The following is a 23704-nucleotide window of genomic DNA, read 5'->3' as shown; positions in this document are numbered from 1 at the left end:
ATATATATACATATACATGTAATTTTTTTTTCAAATAGGGTTAAGCACTGAAGGTAGAAGGGACTTGTTATGTATGTACCCTTTTCAACTTATAGTGTCTCCCAGGGTGTGGTTCTTAACCATACTTGCTGTGCTTTGAAGATACTAGTGTAACTTTTGCAAGAGACTGTTGTATACTCCCACATTCCTGGTGACATATACTGTCCCTATTAATTAGATTTCTGCATAGCTAGAAAGGAATGGGATTTTTTTGGAGTTGTACCAAATAACTTTTTAAATATATTTTTATTGATTTTAGAGAGGAAAGGAGAGCGAGAGATAGAGAGAGGGAGAGAGAGAGAGAGAGACATCAATGATGAGAGAGAATCATTGACTGGCTGCCTCCTGCATGCCCCCTACTGGGGATCGAGCCTGTAACCCAGGTATGTGCCCTTGATCGGAATCAAACCCGGGATCCTTCAGTACACAGGCTGACGCTATCCACTGAGCCAAATCAGCTAGGCTGTAATAACTTTAAAGCTATAAATGATCAACTAGAAAAACAAAAGTTAGTTGGTTACATTTTAACTATGTCTGACATTCAAAACAAACTATGGACAGACTTGGATATAAAGCATTTGAAAAATGGTGTTTGCTCCAGGTCATCCAGCTCAATGGGCAGGCATTTCCCCAGTGGGCTTCATAAGACAGTGGTTCTGAAAGATGTTACTAGGTGTTTCCAGGCCCAGTCAGTTTGAAAACGTTATATGCTAGCTGCTTCTCTTGCAGATTCTTAACACACATTAGCAACATATTAAGGCTTTTGAGATGCCCCAAGGCATAGAAACATGTTAAATCTTTGTAGCCCAGCATTTCCCAAACTTGTGCAGGGGAGTATTTATTGGTTGTGTACTTATTAACAACTGGTATAGACCCTGTGTGTTTTATTCAAGAAATACAGGGCACTGGCTCAGCACAATGCAGAGATAAGAGATATAGCTCATATTTTCAAAGAACTTCTATAAATAGACAAGATTAGAGTTCTGTGATGAGTCCTGTGATTGAGGTATGCTTAGGGTATTGTGAGAACACAGAGAGGGGCATCTGATCTTGCTCACCCTAATCTTCATCCTGAAGAATTGACTTTAGTGCATTTTTATTCATTTATTCCAAAATGTTGGGAGCACCTTCTCTAAGTCGGGCATACACCACACCTTAGGGATTGGTACAGCAATGCACAGAACAGAGGAGAGCTCTTATTCCCTTGGGTCCTATAGTCTAGTGGAAGGAGATAGGCAGGAAACAAGATGAATAAGTATAAGTGATGGTAAGTGCAAAGGAGAAAATTAGAGCAGGGAAGGGATAGGGGTGTGTGTGTGTGTGTGTGTGTGTGTGTGTGTGTGTGTAGGTGAGGTGAGGTGAGGTGGTTGCCATTTAGCTACGGTTGCTAGAGAAAGTCTCACTAAGTCTCACTTAGATAGGTTTGGGTAGACCCAGATGAGGTGAGGGAGCAAACCATGTGATTCTCTGGAACCAAAATGATCCAGGAGATGATGATGTGTCAGTGTGGGTCATCAATTATAACAAATGTTCCACTTTAGTGCTGGATGTTGGGGGAAGCTGTGCATGTTTGCTGTGAACCTAAAACTGTTCTTAAAAAGAAAGTTTATCTTTAAAAAGTGGCATCTCTGTCAGAGGAGATGGGATGCAGATGTGCCTGGCACACTCAGACTAGATGTTTGTTGAATGACTACAGGAATGGTGTTAGGATCTGGAAATTTAACATAGACAGATTTTTTTCTTGCCTGTCAGATTTTCAGAAATGTATTAATTACACTTTGAGGAAAGTAGTTGTGTCTAGCACTCACAAGAATGTAGAAGTGATCCATACAGAAAAATTTAACTCAGAGTACAAAATACTGATTATTTGAGAGTTCCAGAGTCAGCACTATATACTTAGATTTTAAATATGAATTAGAACAATTTAATGCCATTTGAAAGTGTTAGGTGCAATGTAAGATACCTAACTTTCTAATTGTGAATAAGATAACATCCTAAATTTAGAAACCAACATGACTTATTGAATTATCCTTGGAAGTAAAAGGAAAGTTTAGGTACTGAGATTCTATTTATACATAAAGCATGCAAAATCAGAGTAATTTTTTCAAAAGTTTAATTTAATGGGAAACAACTTGCGTGATAGCTCATGTAGCAATTAAATAAAAATTCTATATTATCTGCAGTATTTTAAAGTTCTTACAACTTTGGGTCAGTTTCAGATATGTGTGAACAGCCCTAATAAATTTTCAAAACTTCTAAAGACCCTTGACTGTGACACTCTATTTTTATAATCATTTGCACAAAATCCCCTGTGTTAACAGTAATCGGCAGTGTGAGAATGTGTGAAGGCCGCCTCAGCAGTTCTTAACAGATGGCTCTCTCCATTCATTTTCTCCTACAGGCAAACATGCTGAAGACATATTTGGTGAGTTGTTTAATGAGGCTAACAACTTTTACATCAGAGCAAATTCTCTTCAAGACAGAATTGATCGCCTTGCTGTCAAAGTTACCCAGCTGGATTCAACAGTGGAAGAGGGTATGTAATTGCACAAAAGCAATGAGCTAGCAGTGATCTTGACAACACAGTAGTAATTAATTGCAGGGCAATTACTGCTTTTTCCTTGGGGTACTATGCTGATATTTCATCTTGTCTCTTTCTAGAAGAATAGTGAGGGGGGACAACCCATGACTTTGTGTTAATTAGCAACTAAAAGATTCACTTCAGCCTGGCTGTGTGGCTCAGTGGCTGAGCTTCAACCTATGAACCAGGAGGTCACAGTTCGATTCCCACTCAGGGCATGTGCCCAGGTTGCGGGCTCGTTCCCCAATGTGGGCATGTTGGAGGCAGCTGATCAATGATTCTCATTATTGATGTTTCTGTCTCTCCTCCTTTCCTCTCTGAAATCAATAAAAATTTATTTTAGCCCTAACTGGTTTGACTCGGTGGATAGAGCATTGGCCTGTGAATTGAGGGTCCCAGGTTCGATTCCAGTCAAGGGCATGTACCTTGGTTGTGGGCACATCCCCAGTAGGAGGTGTGCAGTAGGCAGCTGATCGATGTTTCTCTCCCATCGATATTTCTAACTCTCTATCCCTCTCCCTTCCTCACTGTAAAAAATCAATAAAATATATTTTAAATAATTATTTTAAAAAGATTCATATTCATATCATATCTCATATGCTATACGCTCTTTTTTTTAAAAAAAATTTACCCATTTAGTATTTGTTTTAAAGGATTTTTTTGAATGCATTCAGTATTAGAAGTCCTAATTTAGGCTATTAGTAGTTCTTTTAAAGATACTTTCTTACCTAAAAATTACAGAATCAATCCAAAGATATGGTCCAACTAAGAGAGCAGGTTATACATACAGAGTGTGCAAGTGAAGGCTTCTACCCCATATTCTTGTTAGGGTTGATGCCTTTAAATGATCTTGGTGGTTTAACTTCTTAGAAATAGCATTTACTGAAAACCTTCAGACTGTGGGGTCTTAAAATAATGTTCATATTGGCAAGCACTGTATAGTTCACTGTAATCAGCTTGATGATGCACCCTGAAATTGTGGCAGTTTCAACAGAAAACTCAATTCCTTTTTTAAAATTTCACTTTCAATATCTTTTGAGTGAAGGATTGAGATTAGACTGGGGGGAAAATCTGTAAAAAGGTATAAGAAATGCCATTTCATGTTTACTTTGAGAAAAATGTTCAGCTTAAAAATTATTTTACCTTCATATAATGGTAGTTATAGTTGCTCTTATTGCATTAAAATAATCATAGCATCTGATTTTTCTACTAGACGTATAATAGTAGTATTAGTAAAAAGTGAAGGTTTTTTTTTAAATGTGGTTATTTGTAGAAATCATCCCTAATTTAAAAATGTCTTTTTTAAAGGTCAGAATTAAATTAGTGAATTAGAAATTTAACAAAAATGTAGAACATTTAAATTTTAATGTCTTAAATTTAAATCTTACTGACTTTTCCAACAAAAATAGTGGAGCTTTTTAATTTGATTTTTAAAATTAATCTTTTATGTAAAAAACTAAAATTTTAATACCTGTTGGTTTATTCAGAGAAGGAATTTTTAACATCTTAAATCAATCATTCATTTTTCAGATTGCTACCAAATTGATTTTTAAATATTTATCTTTCTTCAGGTTTCTGGATTTTTGTTTGTTTGTTTTTGTTTTTTGTTTACAATGGAAAGTCTTGTGATAAACCTTACACTGGAAAAAGTTAACTTGTGGATTAAATTTTATGAGATTTTACAGTATATCTGAGTTTTAGCTCCATTGGTCAAGTGGGTTAATGGACCAGTTTGCCCACCTCTGAAAACTTGTGTCAAAGTCAGATGAGTTAGTACATGAGATATAAAGTTGTAAAAACATAAGAAGTAAGTAAGCATAATCAGTCCTGATTTTCTTACTCCTTAGTATAGTTTTGTATCATGTACTTAATTTCTAGAATATTTAAATTTTAATGTCTTAAATTTAAATCTTACTGTTGAAAGCTTTGCTGTCTCTCTTTAATGATAGTGTCAGAAAAAAAGTAATGCCTTTTTTTTACAGTTTTTAAATTTTCTGCAGAAATCTTTCCTACATGTATTATAAGTAAAGTAGAGGCCTGGTGCACAAAATTCATGCATGCGGGGGGGGGGGGGGGGGGTGCCCTCAGACCAGCCTGCACCCTCTCCAATCCGGGACCCCTTGGGGGATGTCCGACTGCCGAAACTGGCAGTCGGACATCCCTCTCACAATCCAGGACGCTGGCTCCTAACTGCTCACCTGCCTGCCTGCCTGCTCGCCGCTAACTGGCCCCCAGCCAGCCTGATCACCCCTAACTGCCTCTTTCTGCCGACCTGATCACCCCTAACTGCCCCCCATGCCGGACTGGTCACCCCCAACTGCCCACCCCGCCAACCTGGTCGCCCCTAACTGCCCCACCCGGCCAGCCTGGTTGCCCCTAACTGCCCTCCTGCCAGCCTGGTTGTCCCCAACTGCCCCCCTCCCCCCATCCGTCAGACTGGCGCCCCTCACTGGCCGCCCCCCCCCCCCGCCGGCCTGGTTGCCCCCAACTGTTCCCCTGCTGGCCTGATCACTCCTCACTGCCCCCCTCTGCCAGCCTGGTCACCCCTCACTGCCTCCCCTGCCGGCCTGATCACCCCATGCAGCCTGCTGTTCAGTTGTTTGGTCATCCCTCACTGGCAACCCTGCCAGCCTGTTCGCCCCACGCAGCCTGCTTGTTCAGTCGTTTGGTTGTCCCTCACTAACCCCCCTGCTGTCCTAGTCGCCCCACGCAGCCTGCTTGTTCAGTTGTTTGGCTGTCCCTCACTAACCCCCCTGCTGTCCTAGTCGCCCCACGCAGCCTGCTTGTTCAGTCGTTTGGTTGTCCCTCACTAACCCCCCTGCTGTCCTAGTCGCCCCACGCAGCCTGCTTGTTCAGTTGTTTGGTCGTCCCTCACTAACCCCCCTGCCGGCCTTGTCACCCCACTCAGCCTGTTCAGTTGTCCATTTGGTTGTTTCGGATGTGACAGCCCCTGGCTCTTTATATATATGTACATGGTATTAAGTGTTCGAATGCCTCCCCCCAGGATGCCCAGATCTATGTATTTACATGACTGTTAATACTTATAACTTTATTTCTGTGTGATTTCCAATAAGTCCTATTTAAATGAATAACAATGCTATAATATTAGGTTCCATGGAGTAATTAGATCGCTACAAAAGAAGAGACATGCCTTCACAGAGGTCACTGTGAGTTATGAGAGGGAAGGAACTCACATGCTACTTTAGCATGTCTTTAAATGAAAACAACAACCACATTATTTGATTTTTCTAGGAGATGTTTATGATTGTGACTCAAATTGTACTTATTTGTAAACAGTTAAACTATCTTGATGTTACTCAACTTGGGGACTTTTCTCTAAATAGTGTCACTGCAGGATATCAACATGAAAAAAGCTTTCAAAAGTTCCACAGTCCAAGACCAGCAGGTGGTTTCGAAGAACAGCATTCCTAACCCTGTCGCTGACATCTACAACCAGAGTGATAAACCACCTCCTCTGAACATTCTGACACCGTACAGGTATGGCGTCAGGTGTTCCCGGGGCCTTGTCAGTATCGATAAGTCGAAAGAGGGTGACAGTGCTGTGAAAGTATCTTTCAAACTTTGAAGATAAGAACTGCAGTATTACAATGAATGAAATTAGTCATTGGTACAGTATTGTTAAAGTGTTAATATTTCAAAATATAGATAAACTTATCAAGAAAAGTGTGAGTTCTAATTTTAGCTTTTAAATGTAGACATAAGTGAAAGTGAACACATTACATAACAGTACTGTGTGTATTTATGTTGTTCCTCAGATTCAAAGTCACTCTTAAAGGGACTGCATAATCAGTTAGAATGCAGCAAAATAGCCGTCTCAGCATGTCAGCCCTGCAGAGACATTTGTTATTTAATTTAGAAAAATGTATTCTGCAGCATTTGGGGTTTTCAGGAGTGAAAATATAGTCAACAAATTAACTTTCTGTTATTGTAAAATGGTAGGACACATTATCAGGACCAGACTTCCAAGAAAAAGAATGAAAAATAAATGTGCAAAAAATTAACATTAAGAAGCTATGCTTTTTACAACACCTGTGCTACCTCCCATCACATCAGTGCTTTCTTTCCACATCTCCTGTCACTTCCTTGTCTGTCTCCCTTTTTCATATGCTTTCTCATTGCACATCAAGTTCCTCTCCCATCTTTTTACCTTCTGTGGAGCTCATTCCTTCAGCCTCTGATGAGCAGATGGTGGTGGGGGGTGGCCCTCACTGCCCCAGGATTAGCCCTGTGGGTGATAGTCCTACGCGGGCCTTTCAGATTTCACTGAGTTTTTAGCTTCTTTTTACTGCCTTCGTAGGCCATTGGTCCTCAGGGCTGCCCAGAGTTTTTCTTGGTCTGAATTCCTGTACCTTCTCATGGTCCAAGAGTCCCAGTTTGGACCTATAGCTCTGTTGGCAAAGCAGCAGTTCCCACGACATCCCTTTCTTTCAGGAAGGGGAGAAAGGTTCTCTCAAAAAAAAATGTGAGAGCCCATGGAAACACTGATGGGAGAGGAGCAAGATGCCACATTTTTCTAAGGAACAAGGATACTTTTCTGGAGGCTTTAGCACACTTATTTAAAATTAATGATATATGTAAATAGTGGTATTGTAAGCTGAAGTTTTAACTTGTAATTGTGCTTGTGCTCAACTAACCACTTGCACTTATATGTGAATAATTAGGATCAAGATGAAATATTTGTGATGATCTAAAAATTTTAATTGCATAAAAAACAAATTGATATATATATATATATATATATATATATATATATATTCTATGTGTGTATTCAGTTTTATGGAAAATAAAAATCTCCATGACTTTTTAATAGTGTGTTTAAGAATAGCAGCACCAATTCAAATCTACTTTATAAAAATTTTTAAATTTAATTTTTCATGTCCACTTCTCCTCCTCCTCCCCTTCCCTATAATCACCACACTATAGTCCAGCGGTTCTCAACCTGTGAGTCGTGAACAATGAAAATACATCCTGCATATCAGATATTTACATAATGATTCATAACAGTAGCAAAATTACAGTTATGAAGTAGCAACGAAAATAATTTTATGGTTGGGGGTCACCACAACATGAGGAACTGTATTAAAGGGTCGCGGCATTAGGAAGGTTGAGAACCACTGCTTAGTCCATGTCCCTGAATTCTCTGTTTTCTTTTTTGCTCAGTACAGTAATATTTGGGGTATGTAAAGCACAAACTTTGCATTTGAGCTTAAGTATGACACTGTCCTAACACAGTTAATATATGAGAAATACAATGTGACTGAAAAAATCAAATGTTTAGTTCTATGAACATAGGACATTTCTGCTTATATTTTTATGTCAAGGTTAATATTTGTTTACTTATGTGAGTTTCTGACCTCATTTAAGTATTAGCTTCATTCTTTTAAAATGTGAATTTATTGTACATCTTAAATTTTGCAGCAAGTTCATGCTCAAATTTTCTATATTGTTATCTATATTGAAGGTCTAGTAGGGAAACATGTTTTTCACAATAATGTTTTTAATGAAATCTCTTACTGCACATTGCTTATCAGTTAGAAATTTGGAAAAGAAAGGATTGTAAGTAGTCTGAGGTTAAAGTATAGAGTACAGTGCACTGGTTTTTTAGTGGTTTTCAGAGAGGGGCCAGAATAGCCCTCAGAGGAACGAGACCTTTTTCATTTGATGAGGAGATTACAGGACATGGCAGAGCAGGAGGTGCAAGGACAGACGGCTTTGCCCCTTGAATAATTCACTTAGCTTTCTTTGACTATTTGGGCATAAACTCTTTCCTATACTTATTTCACTAATTTTTGCTTCCTCTCCGTGCCTTAAATGACTTAGTGAAATACTGATATGAAATGTGTTTTTCTTCCTCTTGAAGGTAATCTATAGGCCAGACACTTTTAAAGCATTGATAGACTAGAGTATTTACTTCATACCATGATTAGTTTTAGATTTCTTATTGATTTATATTATACTTTGAAAACATGTTGGCTGCATTATTTTAATGAATAACTTATACAAAGACTTGAAATATTCTCTCTAGACCATAGTAATAAGGGCAGTGCTTGAAAATGAAATGACTACAAGTGATTTTTCTTTGTTGGTTACTTCCACTTTAAAAATATTTCATTACTGTTTTTCTTAGTCACATTTACACACTATGAGTGTTTTTCTTTTTTCCTACGTGAATTTTTAGATATTGGGCAAAACTGATTGAGCAAAGGGGACAAAGTACTTAATAATCTTTATCCTCATAACATCGACACTCCAGAGTAAAAGTAAATGTGTGTGTGTGTAAAGAATCCATCTGTTTCTGTGTATATAGCCCCCTGTTGGAATAAACAGAACATTTCCTAAAGTAATTGAGGTATTGAATATTACTGTTTCTGAGCCATATTGTGATTTTTAGGAACACTTTTCTATATTTAAATCTAAATTTGCAAGAGTACTTTTTACCTAATTATTCTAGAAAAACTTTATGTTCTTAAATATTTACACTTTTTTTTAAGTAAGGAAATCTGAGAAACTTAATAATGTATAGGACAGTTAAAATGCCCCCTGCAGATGCTATAATCTCATGAGTTAAAAGTGAATTAGGTTTGGCTCGTTGAAAAGAGTGTTGGCCCACAGACTGAAGGGTCCCAGGTTCAATTCCGGTTAAGGGCACATACCTAGGTTGCAGGCTCCATTCCCAGCCCTGGTTGGAGCATGTGCAGGAGGAAACCAGTCAATGTGTTTCTCTCACATCGATGTTTCTCTCTCTCTCAAAAAAAAAGTGAATTATGTTATTCCCATATGAAGATATCTAACAGTCTTTCCTCCTCCCCCCCCCCGCCCCCGACTTGTAATATCTTGATTTATAGAGATGATAAAAAGGATGGGCTGAAGTTCTATACTGATCCTTCCTATTTCTTTGACCTCTGGAAAGAAAAAATGCTACAGGACACAGAAGACAAAAGGAAAGAGAAAAGGCGTCAAAAGGTAAATAATTCCATTAGGGGAACTGTGCATATAAATGTGTAAATGGATTCTTGTTTGGAAAGAAATAAGTAAATTCTTTACTTGAATGGTTGAGATGTTGGCTTTAGTGATGAAGGTTTTTTAGAGATTGTAGTTTATACAGGAAGATACAGATAAGTCCGTCTAACACAGTAATACTATTTTTCTGTAAATACTCTTGATTTGTTCTCTAACACTTGCTTTGCTTCACAAAAGTAGTGGCTAAAATTCCAGTTTTGTTTTTAACCATGTTTTAGAACTTTTCTCCTGTTCTTTCAAATTTCATAATGTAGTCAATATTCCATATCAGAAATAATTATTTGCTTCCATCATTTTAAAGCTTTCTTCATAACTGGATTGCCACCTAGCTGTAATTAATGCTTTAGTGAGCTGTTCGTATTGGATTGAAAAGCGTGTGATCGGCAAGTTTAGAAGATGGTATTTACTGGACGTGAGACTCCTTTGGTGGGTAGAGGTAGGCAAGGTCACTGCAAGTCTGAAGGTTGAGAAGCACCGTCTGAAAGGTTGTGAGCACTCTTAGAGGGACAAGCTCACTCTGCAGGTGTGAGGACTTATATTTTGAAAATTGTTCCTTTGGGGCCCAGAAATTAGGTTTAAGCCACTGAGAAGAGTTAATTCTCCAAAGGATAATATTTGCTAAGACTTTTTATATGTAAGCTATGTTTTTTAAAAATGACCATCTGGTTTGCTTGACAAATAATAGAGTGCTTTAAGAGAAATGCTTACCTTTTTGTGGGTTCGAGGTCTTAAGATGTTGAGGCATTTAGGTGACTTAGCTCAATAGGAGAGACAATTTGAGATGGGAGAGAATTTGAAACTAGGGTTTACAACAGAGTACATGTTAACAATGTGCAGACTGTAAGTGTAAGATGTTACCACTGAATTCTAGGAGAGAATTCCAAAGGCTTGCTTTCCTCTTTTCTTGTGCTCATGGGTTGGGATTAACTGGGAAATCTTGGGAGAGTTGCTGAGTACTCAAGTGGAGGATTATTCAAGCTAAGAAACTACGAAGTATTCAAGTGGAGAAAAGGAAGATCCCACTGTCTGGGACAGAAAAAAACAGATACTTAGTCATGTTGGTCTTAATCCCCACACCTCTTAATAGTAACCAGGCAAAAGTCCTTTTAAATTACCCTCTAGGTTTCTCTTCTCAGTGATACTTTTGGCAAAAATATTTAATTTTTCACCAGTGTTCTTCAGGGGAAAAGTCTTAATCTACGTATGATTATGTGTCATTAAATTTAGTATTATTTCCTTGGCAGTTTTGTCTCATTCCACATTGCTCAAACACATAAAATTCTGATAAGGATTTTTTATTCATTCATTTATATAATGATTATGTTTTTTATCTTTATTGTTGAAAGTATTACATATGTCCCCTTTTTCCCTCACTGACCCTTTCTAGCCCTCCCCTGCTCCCACCCCAGGCCTTCACCACCCTATATTGTCTGTGTCCCTGGGTTATGCATATATGCATACAAGTTCTTTGGTTGATCTCTTCCCTCCCCACCCCCACCCTGCTTTCCTTCTGAGATTCAACAGTCTGTTCAATGCTTCTAAGATTCTCTTTAAAAAAAAAAAAGTCTTTTAATGCTGGATAAACAGTGGTGAAAATGACAGGATTGCCACCTCATGGAGATTACAATAGAGTGGGGGAAACTAGCATTAAATAATCATGCAGCCCTCTGGAACTCATAAAGAGGGAAAGAAATTAGAAATTGTAATACAAATCTCCTTTATATAGGAGCAGAAAATGAGGCAAGATATCCGTCATTCTGGAAATTCTCTAGGGTTTCTGGGAAGCAAGTCACTTTCAATTTGGAATTGACAAGTCTATATGAAGGAAAAATTTGTTTAGAAAATTTGGGTGTGAAATCCATTAAAAACATTTTTTAAATTATGCAAGTAAATATGTAGTTGGAAGTATGCAGTTACAATGCTGGTAAGTGTTATGAAGAAGTATGGTGTGCTGGGGGTGAGATGACAAGGTGGGGATGACAGTGAGGAGGAAGTGGAGTGTCAAGGACAGCCTCGGGGTACCTTTCACAGATCCAACCATGGATGGAAGTTAGCCCAAGTCATTGTGTGGGTGCAGGTGTGCTCGTGGGCGCATGTGCGAGCACATGTAGGTGAGAGGGTGCTGGAGGAGTGGAGGGCAGAGAAGAGGCGGGATGCTTCCGAAGTAGCTAAGATCATTCTGGTCTAGGGAACAGTTTGGCATTTTCTAGAGATTTGAATGTAGGCCAGTGTAGTTGGAGCATAGATGCTTCACTATTAACATTTTGTCATATGTGGCTTCTGTGTGTGTGTTGTGTGCATGTTGATGGGTAAATTTGGAGGCTGAACTATTGCAAAGAGAGTTATTATAACAGTCCCTAAATATGTCAGCATTCATCTCTTAAAAGTAAGGGGGATAGTCTAATTAATTTAATACAGTGGTTCTTAATTAGGATGTGTATTAGGATCCATTGAAATCTCCCTCCTTTTTGTTGTTGTTGGTGGTGGTGGGTTTTTTTGTTATTTGTTTGTGTGTGTTTTAAGTATACAAACAATACATGCAGATTGTGAAATGCTCAAATTACACCAAAGTAAATTGGGGATATGTTTTTCTTCCATGGGCATAACTACGTTAACATTTAGCAGCTTGGCACGCATATTTTTAGATTTAGATTTTTTTTCAGTTATTCATAAATATATGCATATACATTTCACAAAGTATTTTTATATGCATAGAATTGTACTACACACAACTTATACACACAGACATACACATATATTGCCATAATTGAAGATGTACTTCATTCTTTTTATGAAGGTATGTAGCATTTTAATAGTTATCATAAACTATTTGCCCATTACTAGAATAATGAATATTTAGGTTGTTTCTAAATTGTTACTATTTACAATACTGTAGTAGATATCTCTGTACTCATGTGCAGATATTCTTCAGAGCAAATTCATAGAAGTCGAATATGAGGTTTAAATTTTGAAAGATACCATCTAATTGCTCCTGACCCTTAAAACACTGAACCATCTATACTCTTAACAGGCCTCCTCCAGTCCTGGATATTATTTTTTTTATGAGCCCTCCTTCCCTCCAAAAGATCTAATTTGCATTACACATCTTTTCATCTTTATTAACCCTTTATATATTTTATGTGGATTTCATGTTTACCTTCTTTGCCAACACATTGTCTGTACCTCCTTTTTACCCAAAAACAGTCTAGTCGTTGTGTCTTCACTGCCACCATGAGCCGCCTACCGTCCTCACTAGACCACCTGAATAGCTTTCTACCTTTCTCCTTCAGTCTGTGCTCCCCAGCCTAGAGGGATCTTTTCAAATGCCTCTTCTTCAGTATGTCAGCCCTTCCCTTCTTATTCATCAGTGCTTTCCCACTATTCTTGGGATAAAGAACAACATTTTTAACGTAGCCTTTAAGGCAGTGATGGCGAACCTTTTGAGCTTGGCGTGTCAGCATTTTGAAAAACTCTAACTTAACTCTGGTGCCGTGTCACATATACAAATTTTTTGATATTTGAAACCGTAGTAAAACAAAGACTTATATTTTTGATATTTATTTTATATATTTAAATGCCATTTAACAAAGAAAAATCAACCAAAAAAAATGAGTTCGCGTGTCACCTCTGACACGCGTGTCATAGGTTCGCCATCACTGCTTTAAGGTCTTGCTTACCTTTCGGCTCTTTGGGGCCATTAACCTTCATTTGCCTCTCACCTTTTATTTCTCCTAAGTGGTGCTCTTCCTCCTCCTGGGAGCCCATGCCCACTCTGTCCCCTCTTACCTGCTCTGACGGGCTCCCTGCAATCCATGCCAGTCACACGCAGGTCCTCCTCCCACTCACTCCTTGACGCTGTCCCTGACTTTCAGCCTAGACAGCATTCTACACATAGTGCATTTATGTTTTACTACATTTTATAATTATACATTTATTTCTGTGATGTTGTAGGCTCCCCCCCCCCGCCCCCCGACTGCAAGCTCCATGAGGGCAGACACCCGTCTTGTTGTTGTTGTTTTCCTTTTGTATCATCAATGCCTGGCATGTTTGAGACATAGCATGCCCTGTAAGCTCACTGGATTTGATCATTTAGTCAGCATTGATTGAGTGTGCACCCTAGGTAAATGACGTGTGGAGGGACTGTAAGAGGAGTGTAGAACTTAGAGGCACATAGTTCTTGTCCTTAGAGATCATAAAATTTTATAAGGGAAACGGGAAAAATATATAAACAACAGAAATAATTGTTCTTGCCTTTAAAGAAGTACCCATGTAGGACAAGTATTTATTGGATACATTTTTGCTGGCAAAGTAGGGTTGGGACAAGAATGAGTCTTTGTATGGGAAGGTAAGTTCGTACCTTATTTTTGTTTTGGGTTTGGCTCATTGCAGGATTAGCTTAAATATTTCTTTTAGAAACTGGAAATAGAACATTTTGAATTTTTTTTGAAAGATTGCATGTTAACAAGCCAGTCAAAATTGTATAGGGGTGGGAAATGATTTCTCTGAATGGTGCCATCTGACATTTCATCTGTATAATATAGATCTAAAAGGTATAGTATATTTAAAATAAGCTAAATGCCTAGTAAGATGAAAATTCGTTACTAAAAATGATAGTAATTCTGGTAGTTGCAGCAGAGTAATTTTCATTTATTTGGGTTAAATAGTTAAGTATTTGTTACCTTTGGGGGGATCTGTGTTGGGTAAGAGTAGGCACTGTGTTAGAATTTTCTAACATTATCTGCACATCATGCTTATGTCCCTAGCATTATAACTGCATTTAACCTGTTGTCCTTTCTCTCCTGTCTCGGCATGCTTGCTTTCTTTTCTTGGACTTCAGGAGCAAAAGCGTATAGATGGCACAACCCGTGAGGTGAAAAAGGTTAGAAAAGCCAGAAACAGGCGCCAGGAGTGGAATATGATGGCATATGACAAAGAGCTCAGACCCGACAACAGGTTGTCTCAGAGTGTGTACCACGGAGCGTCTTCCGAGGGATCCCTGTCCCCAGATAGTGTGTGTGTGTGTGTGTGTGTGTGTGTGTGCGTGCGCGCACAGTAATGCCTCTGAGTAGTGCTTCATTTTATTTATTCCTTGGACATGACTGGTAATAGTAGCTTTGGTGTTTATAAGGCCACAGAATGTTTCACATCTTTTCTTAAAAATAAATTTTATATATATACATGAATTTTGAAATAATATTTTAAAGTAGTTTTATTTTGCATTGGGTCACATTGTATGATTTTTCATATCTCTGACTTACTTTCTTGTTCAGTTAATCTAGATATGTAGTGTGTTAACCTGGATTCTGAATTTGGGCTTAATGACTGCCAATGACTTACATTTTTATTTTAATCATTTAATTCTTTGTCTTACTCTTTAGCTTAGAGTTGAATTTCTTTTGCTATTTGATATCAAAACGATTGGTAGGTAGCAATTGATGTGGTCAAGGAATAATTTCTTTGTGCTTTTTGGTGACCTTTGTAAAAAGTGACGAGCAAAAGGTATTTATTTTTTCAGTTCACTAATCTTATGTGCTCTGATTTCAGGAGAATTCTGTTGGTGTTTACTTTAAAATTATGTTAGCAATTAAGTAAAAATATTTCTTGCAGGTGTGAATGATGCGGTCAATAAGTCACATTTGTCACAGAAGGGATTCATTGAACAACAGGGACTAACTAGTCAATTTTAACTTACGGTTTAATTTCCTATTTCTGCTCTTGTAAAGTTGTTGTCTTGCATTTGCATAATCTCTCTAAGTCTTCCATCAGCATTTAAAAATCCAAACAGAGAATTCCTATGTGATTGAAGGATGTTTCAAAAACAGCAACAACCTGGACCTGGCCTTCGATCTGTGTCCTTTTAAAATAAATTTTGTCTTTATAATTTCAGTGCTTAGCACAGACTGCATATAGAAGCTGCTTAACATTTGCTAGTTACAGGGACTGTGAATGTTCCTGCCCCAGAAGGGCTGTAAATCATTGGTTGGATATGAGGCAAGTTCTAGGTAATTTTTCTGTAGAAGTTGTTATCTGCTAAATATTAGAGAATTATTAGAGCTTTAACTGAGCTCTAGTCTCAAGGTTGGATCTTTATGTCAGTTTGTTTCTGTCGACAATTCTACGCATAGTTCTTTGGATGGGAGAAGCACTTAAATCTGAGCGCTCCCAATATGTCCGTTTGCTTTTTGTTGTTTTTTTTCCAGCTAATTTAGCTGTATTGTTTACTCATGCAAAACACATACTTTATTTTATAATACTCTGTATGCACTCTTATTTCAATATGTACAGACAGAAAAAAATGATTTTTTAATCCCTCAGTTGAATGATTGATGCTCATTCTAACATCTGAGATTAGATTGCTTCATGCTGGGTATAAAATTATGCAGATGATTTAGTATCTGAATTTTTATATTTTTAGATATATCTTTACTTCTTTTATTTTTCAAAAAGCAAATAGATTAATCAGTTTTGTTTCTTTAGAATTTCCTTTTGTCTCATACTGTTTTTCATGGCCTCTCACTATATGCATGTACCAGATAAGTAGATTATAATTAATATTGTACTTGGATTACATCCCTAAAATTAATTTAGAATTTTTTTATTTCACTAAAGTGTATCACTTTTTCTTATTATAAAGTAATTTTTTTATATTTGGAAATTACAGAAAACATTAAAATATTATCCATAATCCTATTATCCAGAGAAACCACTATCTGCATTTTAGTGTACTTTTTCCCCTTTTGTCTTTTTCCTATAAAGATGTAAATGTTTTTTACAAAATTGGAATCATGCTCTATACTTTCTGCCTTTTGACTTTTTAATGTTTTGTATTCATATTTTAAGTATTATTTAGAATCATGGTTTTTAAATAACTGAGGAAATTTTGAATATTAAGTTTTATGGCTTGTATATAATAAAACTGTTCATATAAGTAATATATTTTGTACATAAAAATGGTTCATATACACTAATCATACATTTTTGCTCTCTCTGTAGATTATCAGCAGTGGTTTGATTTTAAGTGTAAATTCAGGATGAAAATTGATTAAATGCTTCCCCCCGGCTCTCTCTCACTATGATCTGGGAGAGTGAGACCTCCACGCCCAGCTGTCCTTGAGCTATTTCTCATCCTCTTCCAGGCCCTGTATTACAGCTCTGACTCTGCCCACCTGTCCACCCACAAAACCCTGGGGAGTCCCTGGCTTCTCCCACCACGTCTCCACTGCTTACACTTCTTCCTGTTTCCATATCATCTCACTCCTACCAGTTCTCTCTCCTGTAACAGGAGGTCACAGGACCAGTCCTCTCATCTCCACATTGGTGTGTGTCTCTGTAGCTGCTTTCTACCTTCCCGCATGGGGCTCTCTGTCTCCCACAGTCACCCCACTCCTCACCTCTCCTCCAGCCACTGGGCTCCCCTTTAAATGAGCCTTCACTCTTAAACCAGTCCTCTGTCCTGCCCACCCTCCCTCCAAGTCCTGCCCTCCACAGCCCTCCTGCTGTAATTCTCGAATTCAGACATTCACTGCCTGTTCCTTTATTCACTCACCGGTCTGGTTATCCTCCTTTGTATTGCCTCCTTTTGGCTGTGTCACAAAGCTAGTTATAAGGACAGCACTCTACATTATTCCAGAATATTTATAATTTCTGGCTCCTCATCTCATGAGAAGTGCTCTATATTTTTCTAGATCACTTTGTTTCCTTTAGAAATTGTACACATAGAGTATGACATAGTCACATACAGAGTCAAACATACATCCCCAAGGACTCCAGGGTTTTAGGTATTTACATTGTGAAAATATGCTAGGTTGTTCCCCCATTAAAAATGTTTTTAACTTACTTGCCAGCAGTTTGTATAGTTCAAAAGATATAATCATATGCACACCGTAATATAGAATTTATACTGCCGTTAGGGAAGGAAAAGTGAATTATTATTATTACACTGCAATTGAGGGGGGGCAGTCTCTCTTCACGTGGAGAGCTTTTTCTGTGTCTGAGATGCTCCAGTTAAGGGAAGCTACTGTCTGATTCCAAGATCCAAGTTCAGTTGGTGTTTCCCCTGCTCCTCCACATCCCCTTGTGTGTCTGCCTGTTTCCTTCAGAGAGAGAAACACAAGCTGAGTCCTACCCGAAGCCAGCAGATACACGTGAGAAAAGTCAGAACAAGAAAAGAAGAGTGGGAGAGGAGGAAAATGGGCATTGAGTTTATGAGTGATGCCAGGACACTGGAACAGGCAGGGAGCACGAAAGAGGACAGAGCGCCCAGAGGGTTTGTCGTTTTGCTCTCTGCATTGCCGTCCTCAGGCTGCCCACCCTGCTTTCGCCATCATGAGAGGATGTGCAGCCCCCATACTGACCACGTGTCCTGTAACCGGGCCAGGAGCACCTCCCTTACTAACACCATTTTGTGCAGCTGTGACCTTTACAAGTCCCTGTGCCCCCTCACAAAGGCCTCTGTCTGTCTGAGCTCCGTCAACTAATATACAGTCTCCATCCCTTTCAGAGTTTCGCCCACGACTGTGCATTCAGAGAAAGCAGGAAGGCCCTTCCATATTGCACCATGGTCTTTCTTTTTTGGCTAAACACATTTCTTCTGTTCAAGAAAACAATTTTTCACTGCACTGCATTCTTGCTTTCTTTTTCTGTTCTTACTGTTGATATTTACCCAGTTTATCTGCCATTTTGTAATTTCTAATGATACGCTCTCAGCTTCCTGGCCCCCGAAGTCCTCTGTTTTTGAATTAAGTGGGACTTGTCTCGTGGCCTTCTCTCTTAAGACCGTATGCTGATGTGGTGTGAAATGGGGCTCTGCTTGCCCGTCTGTCTGACATGCTCACTTTAAAGCCGTGAGTCTGACTCCACGTAACACCGGGCTCGCTGCTAACGTAGTCATTACGTTGTTGCTTGGAAGCTCTCATGAGGCTGGGCCTAGTTTACAGTAAAGGAAATAAATGTGTGATTTCTGTGTATTGGCAATGTTATTATTCAAATATATGCTTATATGCTGGTTAGTGGAAATCTTTTGAACTTAAATTTCTCCCACCCTTTTCTTGAATGCCAGGTCTCACGCTTCAGATGTCACAGATTACTCCTATCCAGCGACTCCCAACCATTCTCTGCACCCGCAGCCCGTCACCCCTTCATACGCAGCAGGTGACGCGCTGCCACTTGGGCCGGCCAGCCAGGCCCCCGAGCATGAGTACCGACCCCCCTCTGCCTCGGTGAGACACATGGCCCTGAACAGACCTCAGCAGCCACCTCCGCCACCCCCACCACAGGCCGCAGAGGGGTCCCAGGCCTCGGCACCCATGGCTCCAGCAGACTATGGGTAATTTCGTATTCCTTGTACTCTAATTGCTACTCACTCTTGCAATGGAATCTTGCTATGTGTGTTTAAGAATTTCAATTAAATAGTCACACTTTAGAGGCCAGAGGCCAGCCCAGAATGACTGAATGTGGAAACTATTGGTTATGACAAGTTCTGTTAAAAAATACAGTGTCGTGCTGTTCCCTTTTCTTATTATAGATAAATCTCAGGTTTGTGTCTGTATTCATGTGTATACTCATTAATACACGTATTTGTGTATGTGTGAGTGGATCGTTAAGCAGAGACATTGATAAAGGATGGAACTCCGATTCTGTGAACCTGTCCCAAATCCTCAAATTTCTCTATACCAGTATATCCTGGGTGAACCAGGGAGAATTCATACCACAGATGAGAGCACCATGCAGTGCAGCACCCCGTGCCTCCCTTCTTACACTTGGCTGTATAATCTCCTTTCTTGACCTCTTCGTGCCCACTCATCATTCTCCCACCTTGTTCCCTGTTGATCAGTGAAATTCAAACCACCCTAGGAAAGACCCTCATCTTCGGGTGGTTAGTAATTTAAGCACCCACCTATATTTTCATGGGCTGCCTTAGCACTCCCTTTTTAATATTGAAGAGTTACCCCTCAGAGGCAGTACCCAGGAGAGTCGAATGTGTGTTTCCATTAACCATGTATCCAGAACAGCATGTGTCAGTTTCTAAACGTACATCCCTCAGCTTTCGGGGGCATCCTCCCTGACCACACAGCTCTGGCTGTTTCTTATCGTTGGTTCTTGTTAAGTCAGGACTCCCAAAGTTTGTTCTGAGGCTCTAATTGTCAGGTAAGAAGAGAGTCTGGGGTCCAGCTGGTTTGGAAAACCTTAGACTAAATAGAATTCAGATTTCTTGGCTGTAGGACTTTTCAAAGCTTTTGATATTCTGATGGACAGTGTGGGCTTGGGGAATTTCCATGGAGCTGAGATACAAAATACAGAATTTTCCAAATCTGATTGGCCACAGAACCCTTATAAGACAAGTTTGTGAGCCACCTGCTTTTGAAATGCCCAGTATAAAGGAGGCATTTGTGTTGCTCCTCTTACCTAGCATTTCACAGGAAATTCCTCTTTGAGTGGTTATCTTTTGGGTGCATTTCAGTGAATGACGTGAACTCTGTCGTAGTGAATAATGTAAACCTGTGGAAATAACTGACCCAACAGTGGATATTGCATCCTGCAGTGTCTTAAATCCAAATGACACTATGTATTGTGTTTGGGGGAGGCCTTTCTACTAGCCATGTCAGAACCTCAGGTGTGACCCTCTGTTGCTGCTTTAATGACTCTGTGTTTCCTCTCTCATTAGGATGCTCCCAGCCCAGATCATTGAATATTACAACCCCTCGGGACCACCTCCGCCCCCTCCACCCCCCATGATCCCTTCAGCACAAACTGCTTTCGTCAGTCCTCTCCAGATTCCCATGCAGCCCTCCTTCCCAGCAGCAGCTGGGTCCTCCTACCCAGTGCCTCCTCACCCGCCCTCCACTGGGCTGGTGGTCACAGCCCCGCCTCCTCCGGGCCCCCCACCTCCCCCGCCAGGCCCTCCTGGCACAAGCTCTTCTCTCTCATCCTCCCCCATGCATGGCCCTCCAGTAGCTGAGGCAAAACGACAAGAAACTGCACAACCACCCATAAGCGATGCGCGCAGTGATCTTCTTGCTGCTATTCGAATGGGTAAGTGAATCCCCTACATGTGCCATCTTCCATTCAGAAAGAGATTTCTATCTCCAACCAGCTATAGCCTGGTCTTCAGGGGACTCCTCTCTACACGAGATTGTTTTTTAGAATATGGTTAAAGGACCTTTATTTGCTTTTTAAAAAATAGTAATGTGGTTTTGTCTGTGCAAAGTAAACATATGATAAAGAACTGAGAATTCAGGAAAGGTTTACTTGACTAGAAATAAATATTGACTATTTTGTCTGCATTCTACTCTAATGGTAAAAGTATAAATGAAAGAAAATGAGCTCATGTTAGTGATTTTGTTTTTATAAATATCTAATATGTCCTAGACTTTCCATATTTTTAGCTTGATGTGCTAAGCCAGTAGTTTGCAGCATTTACATAGCAGCAGAACTCTGTCAGATGGGAGTCCTACACCAAACCCCCAGAACATGAACCAAGAAGGCAGAACATCTCTGTCAAATCAGAGTGGGGAGCCTCCCCACTGTGCCTCCCTGCAGAACCCCACATTAAACCCCTGCTGCACACCATGCATTCTTTACCTCAGGTCCCAGCCCAGCTTGGTTGAGGGTCACCGCCAGGGTGTGGGAGTACGTGTACTCTAAACGCTTCTCATACGCTGAGGAGCCGCCCAGGCACTTGGTCGCAGTTAGTTGCTCCCGTCTGGAAGTGACTGAGGGAGCAGCTGGAGCGTCTGTGATGCCCTTTGCAGACACCTCTGCGCCTGGCTGCAGCACCCGGGTCAGGCCTCCTACAGATCCCAGGTTTCTCGTCTGTCTTGAATGTCCCACAGCTATTTAATGCCTCGGAGATAACGAATTTGGGGTCACAAGAGGACAGTGTTTTGATTTTTGACACTGTGAGCCCTGCCCAGGAACAGTGATAACTGTAACTATCTTTCCATGAGAAAACCTCTGAGGAGCCCATATTGAGGGCATTCTACAAAACTGCAGTCATAAAACACCAAGGCTGAAGAACTGCCTAGATTAAGGATCATTATTGAAACACCACAACTAATGTAACAGATGATCGGTATTGAATCCCAAACCTGGTGGAAACTTTTTTCATTTGCTATATTAGGTCTGTTGGCAAAATTTAAATAAAATTTGTAGACTGGATGGTAGCATTATATCTACGCTGATCTGAATTTGATCATTGTTTTTTAGGAATTACGCATAAAGTACTTTAGGGGTAAAGGGCAAAATAGCAAATTATATGCTACTTATTTTCAAATTGTCCAGAAAAAAGTATCTGTGTGTATTAATAACAATGATGGAGAAAGATTGCTAAAACAAGTGTGATCAAATGTTACCCATTGGGGAATCTGGATGTAGGTCATATGGGAACGTTTTGATACTAGTGTTACAGAATTTGCACATTAAATCATCATATAATCCATTTTGTTACTAGGTAAGAGAGATGTTTTTATTTTATATCCATTTTCAACAATAATTGTTGAAGCAAAGTTTTCTCAGTTACCTCCGCGGGTTAGAAAAGAGCTGTCCACACCTGTTGGGGAAAGTGTTCTTTAATGATAGAAATGTCTCGTGTTCACACGGTCCCGCGAGGTGGCCACAGCCACTGTCAGTTTGCCCAAAGCAGCTGTTGTGGCTCGTGGACCCTGTGTTGGACAGCATAGCTCTCGGGTTTTCTTTAAAGGTGTTCACACCATTACTTTGCTGTAAAAATTATGTACATTCTTTCATTAGTCATGAAACTTCTATTTCCCAAGCTTTTCTCCCTTCAAATTTCCAAAACTGTTTTTATCCTTAATGTCAATAAGAGAAAAAAAAGTCAAGTAGACATACTAGTTTGTTTTTCCTTAATTTGAAGCAGGCAAAGGATTTAATTCTAAACCGTGCATTGCATCTTCTAGGAATTCAGCTGAAAAAAGTACAAGAGCAGCGTGAGCAAGAAGCCAAGCGCGAGCCGGTTGGGAATGACGTGGCCACGATCCTGTCCAGACGCATTGCTGTGGAGTACAGCGACTCGGACGACGACTCGGAGCTGGATGAAAATGACTGGTCTGACTGAGGTGGCGGGGGCAGCCTGGCCACGAGGCTGGTGGCCAGCCAGGAAACCGTGTCGGAAGTGTATTGAAAATTTTAAGTGGTCTCAACACCCAAATAGTGGTATTATAATCCTGTAGCTTAGCAACTTTTGTATTAATAATGTGATAATTGCTTTTGCACATCCAAAACTTCTGGGTTCTTTCAGTATTTACTGTGTAATACTTAAGTGCCACTACACATAGAAAATCGTGCTGCACCTGAGGAAATAACGCTGTAACTATTGCATTGTCCTGAAAACAGCATTTTGCTTCCTTTTTCCTGGCCATGAAAGTGTTCAGTGCAGTTTGGGTTTACTCGTACCTTACAATTCTGCAGACTTGCTGTGTGTTTGTGAAGCTGCTTAGTGTTAGGCCTCAGCAAGATTAATGACTACGCGTTGACGTCTTCCAATCAGTAAGTGATACTGTTTCAAATTTTTGTGTGTGTTTCAGAAGAGAGAAACATTTCGTTAGAGAGAAAGATTTAACAAATAAGGAGAATCAAATGCTTCTGCTTTCATTTTCTTGGAGTGGTACATTCTGTGAACTTGAATGTTTCGTTGAATAATTTCATTGCCTTTGCACGCTCTTATAAAAGGTGAAGTTGGAAGGGCCTTTTCAGCAGGCCTCCCGGTGGGCATTTAGTCAGTGCTTGTGGATGCTTTTTGTAAGAGGTAAGCAGCTCAGTCGTAATAAAAATGAAGAACAGGGTTCTTTTTCCTTCGGGGCTGTTGGCGATGACACTCAAAACATTCGACAGCCCTTCTTGTGGGCACCAGCCAGGTTGAGCGGTCTGGGAGCCACGGCCTCGCTGGGTAGAGCTGCTGAGCGTGGGCTCTGAGTGCGAAGGAGACCTTCGCCTTTTGCTTCCGGGAGCCCGGGCCTAAGTGAGGTCCTCTGTGCGCTCCAGATGGCACCCCGCTCCCCTTGGTCTGAACTTCAAAAGCCTAGGTGT

At 39.9% G+C, this 23704-nt stretch overlaps 1 protein-coding gene across 1 annotated transcript in view; it reads left to right on the top strand.

Annotated features, from left to right (window-relative positions):
* The window catches only part of WASF3 (WAS protein family member 3), a 91876-nt gene extending 68583 nt beyond the window's left edge, over positions 1-23293 (top strand). The window contains exons 3-9 of the mRNA XM_023756687.1: positions 2441-2575; positions 5965-6118; positions 9487-9604; positions 14499-14674; positions 18720-18986; positions 20325-20692; positions 22576-23293. Coding sequence (XP_023612455.1) covers positions 2441-2575; positions 5965-6118; positions 9487-9604; positions 14499-14674; positions 18720-18986; positions 20325-20692; positions 22576-22733 — 1376 coding nt within the window. The 3' untranslated portion in view covers positions 22734-23293. The remainder of the gene's footprint in view (positions 1-2440; positions 2576-5964; positions 6119-9486; positions 9605-14498; positions 14675-18719; positions 18987-20324; positions 20693-22575) is intronic.
* Positions 23294-23704: the final 411 nt, after the last annotated feature.

The sequence above is a fragment of the Myotis lucifugus genome, unplaced genomic scaffold (assembly GCF_000147115.1).
Source record: "Myotis lucifugus unplaced genomic scaffold, Myoluc2.0 scaffold_98, whole genome shotgun sequence".
Classification (NCBI taxonomy): Eukaryota; Metazoa; Chordata; class Mammalia; order Chiroptera; family Vespertilionidae; genus Myotis; species Myotis lucifugus.
This window is presented reverse-complemented; position numbering and strand designations above follow the sequence as displayed.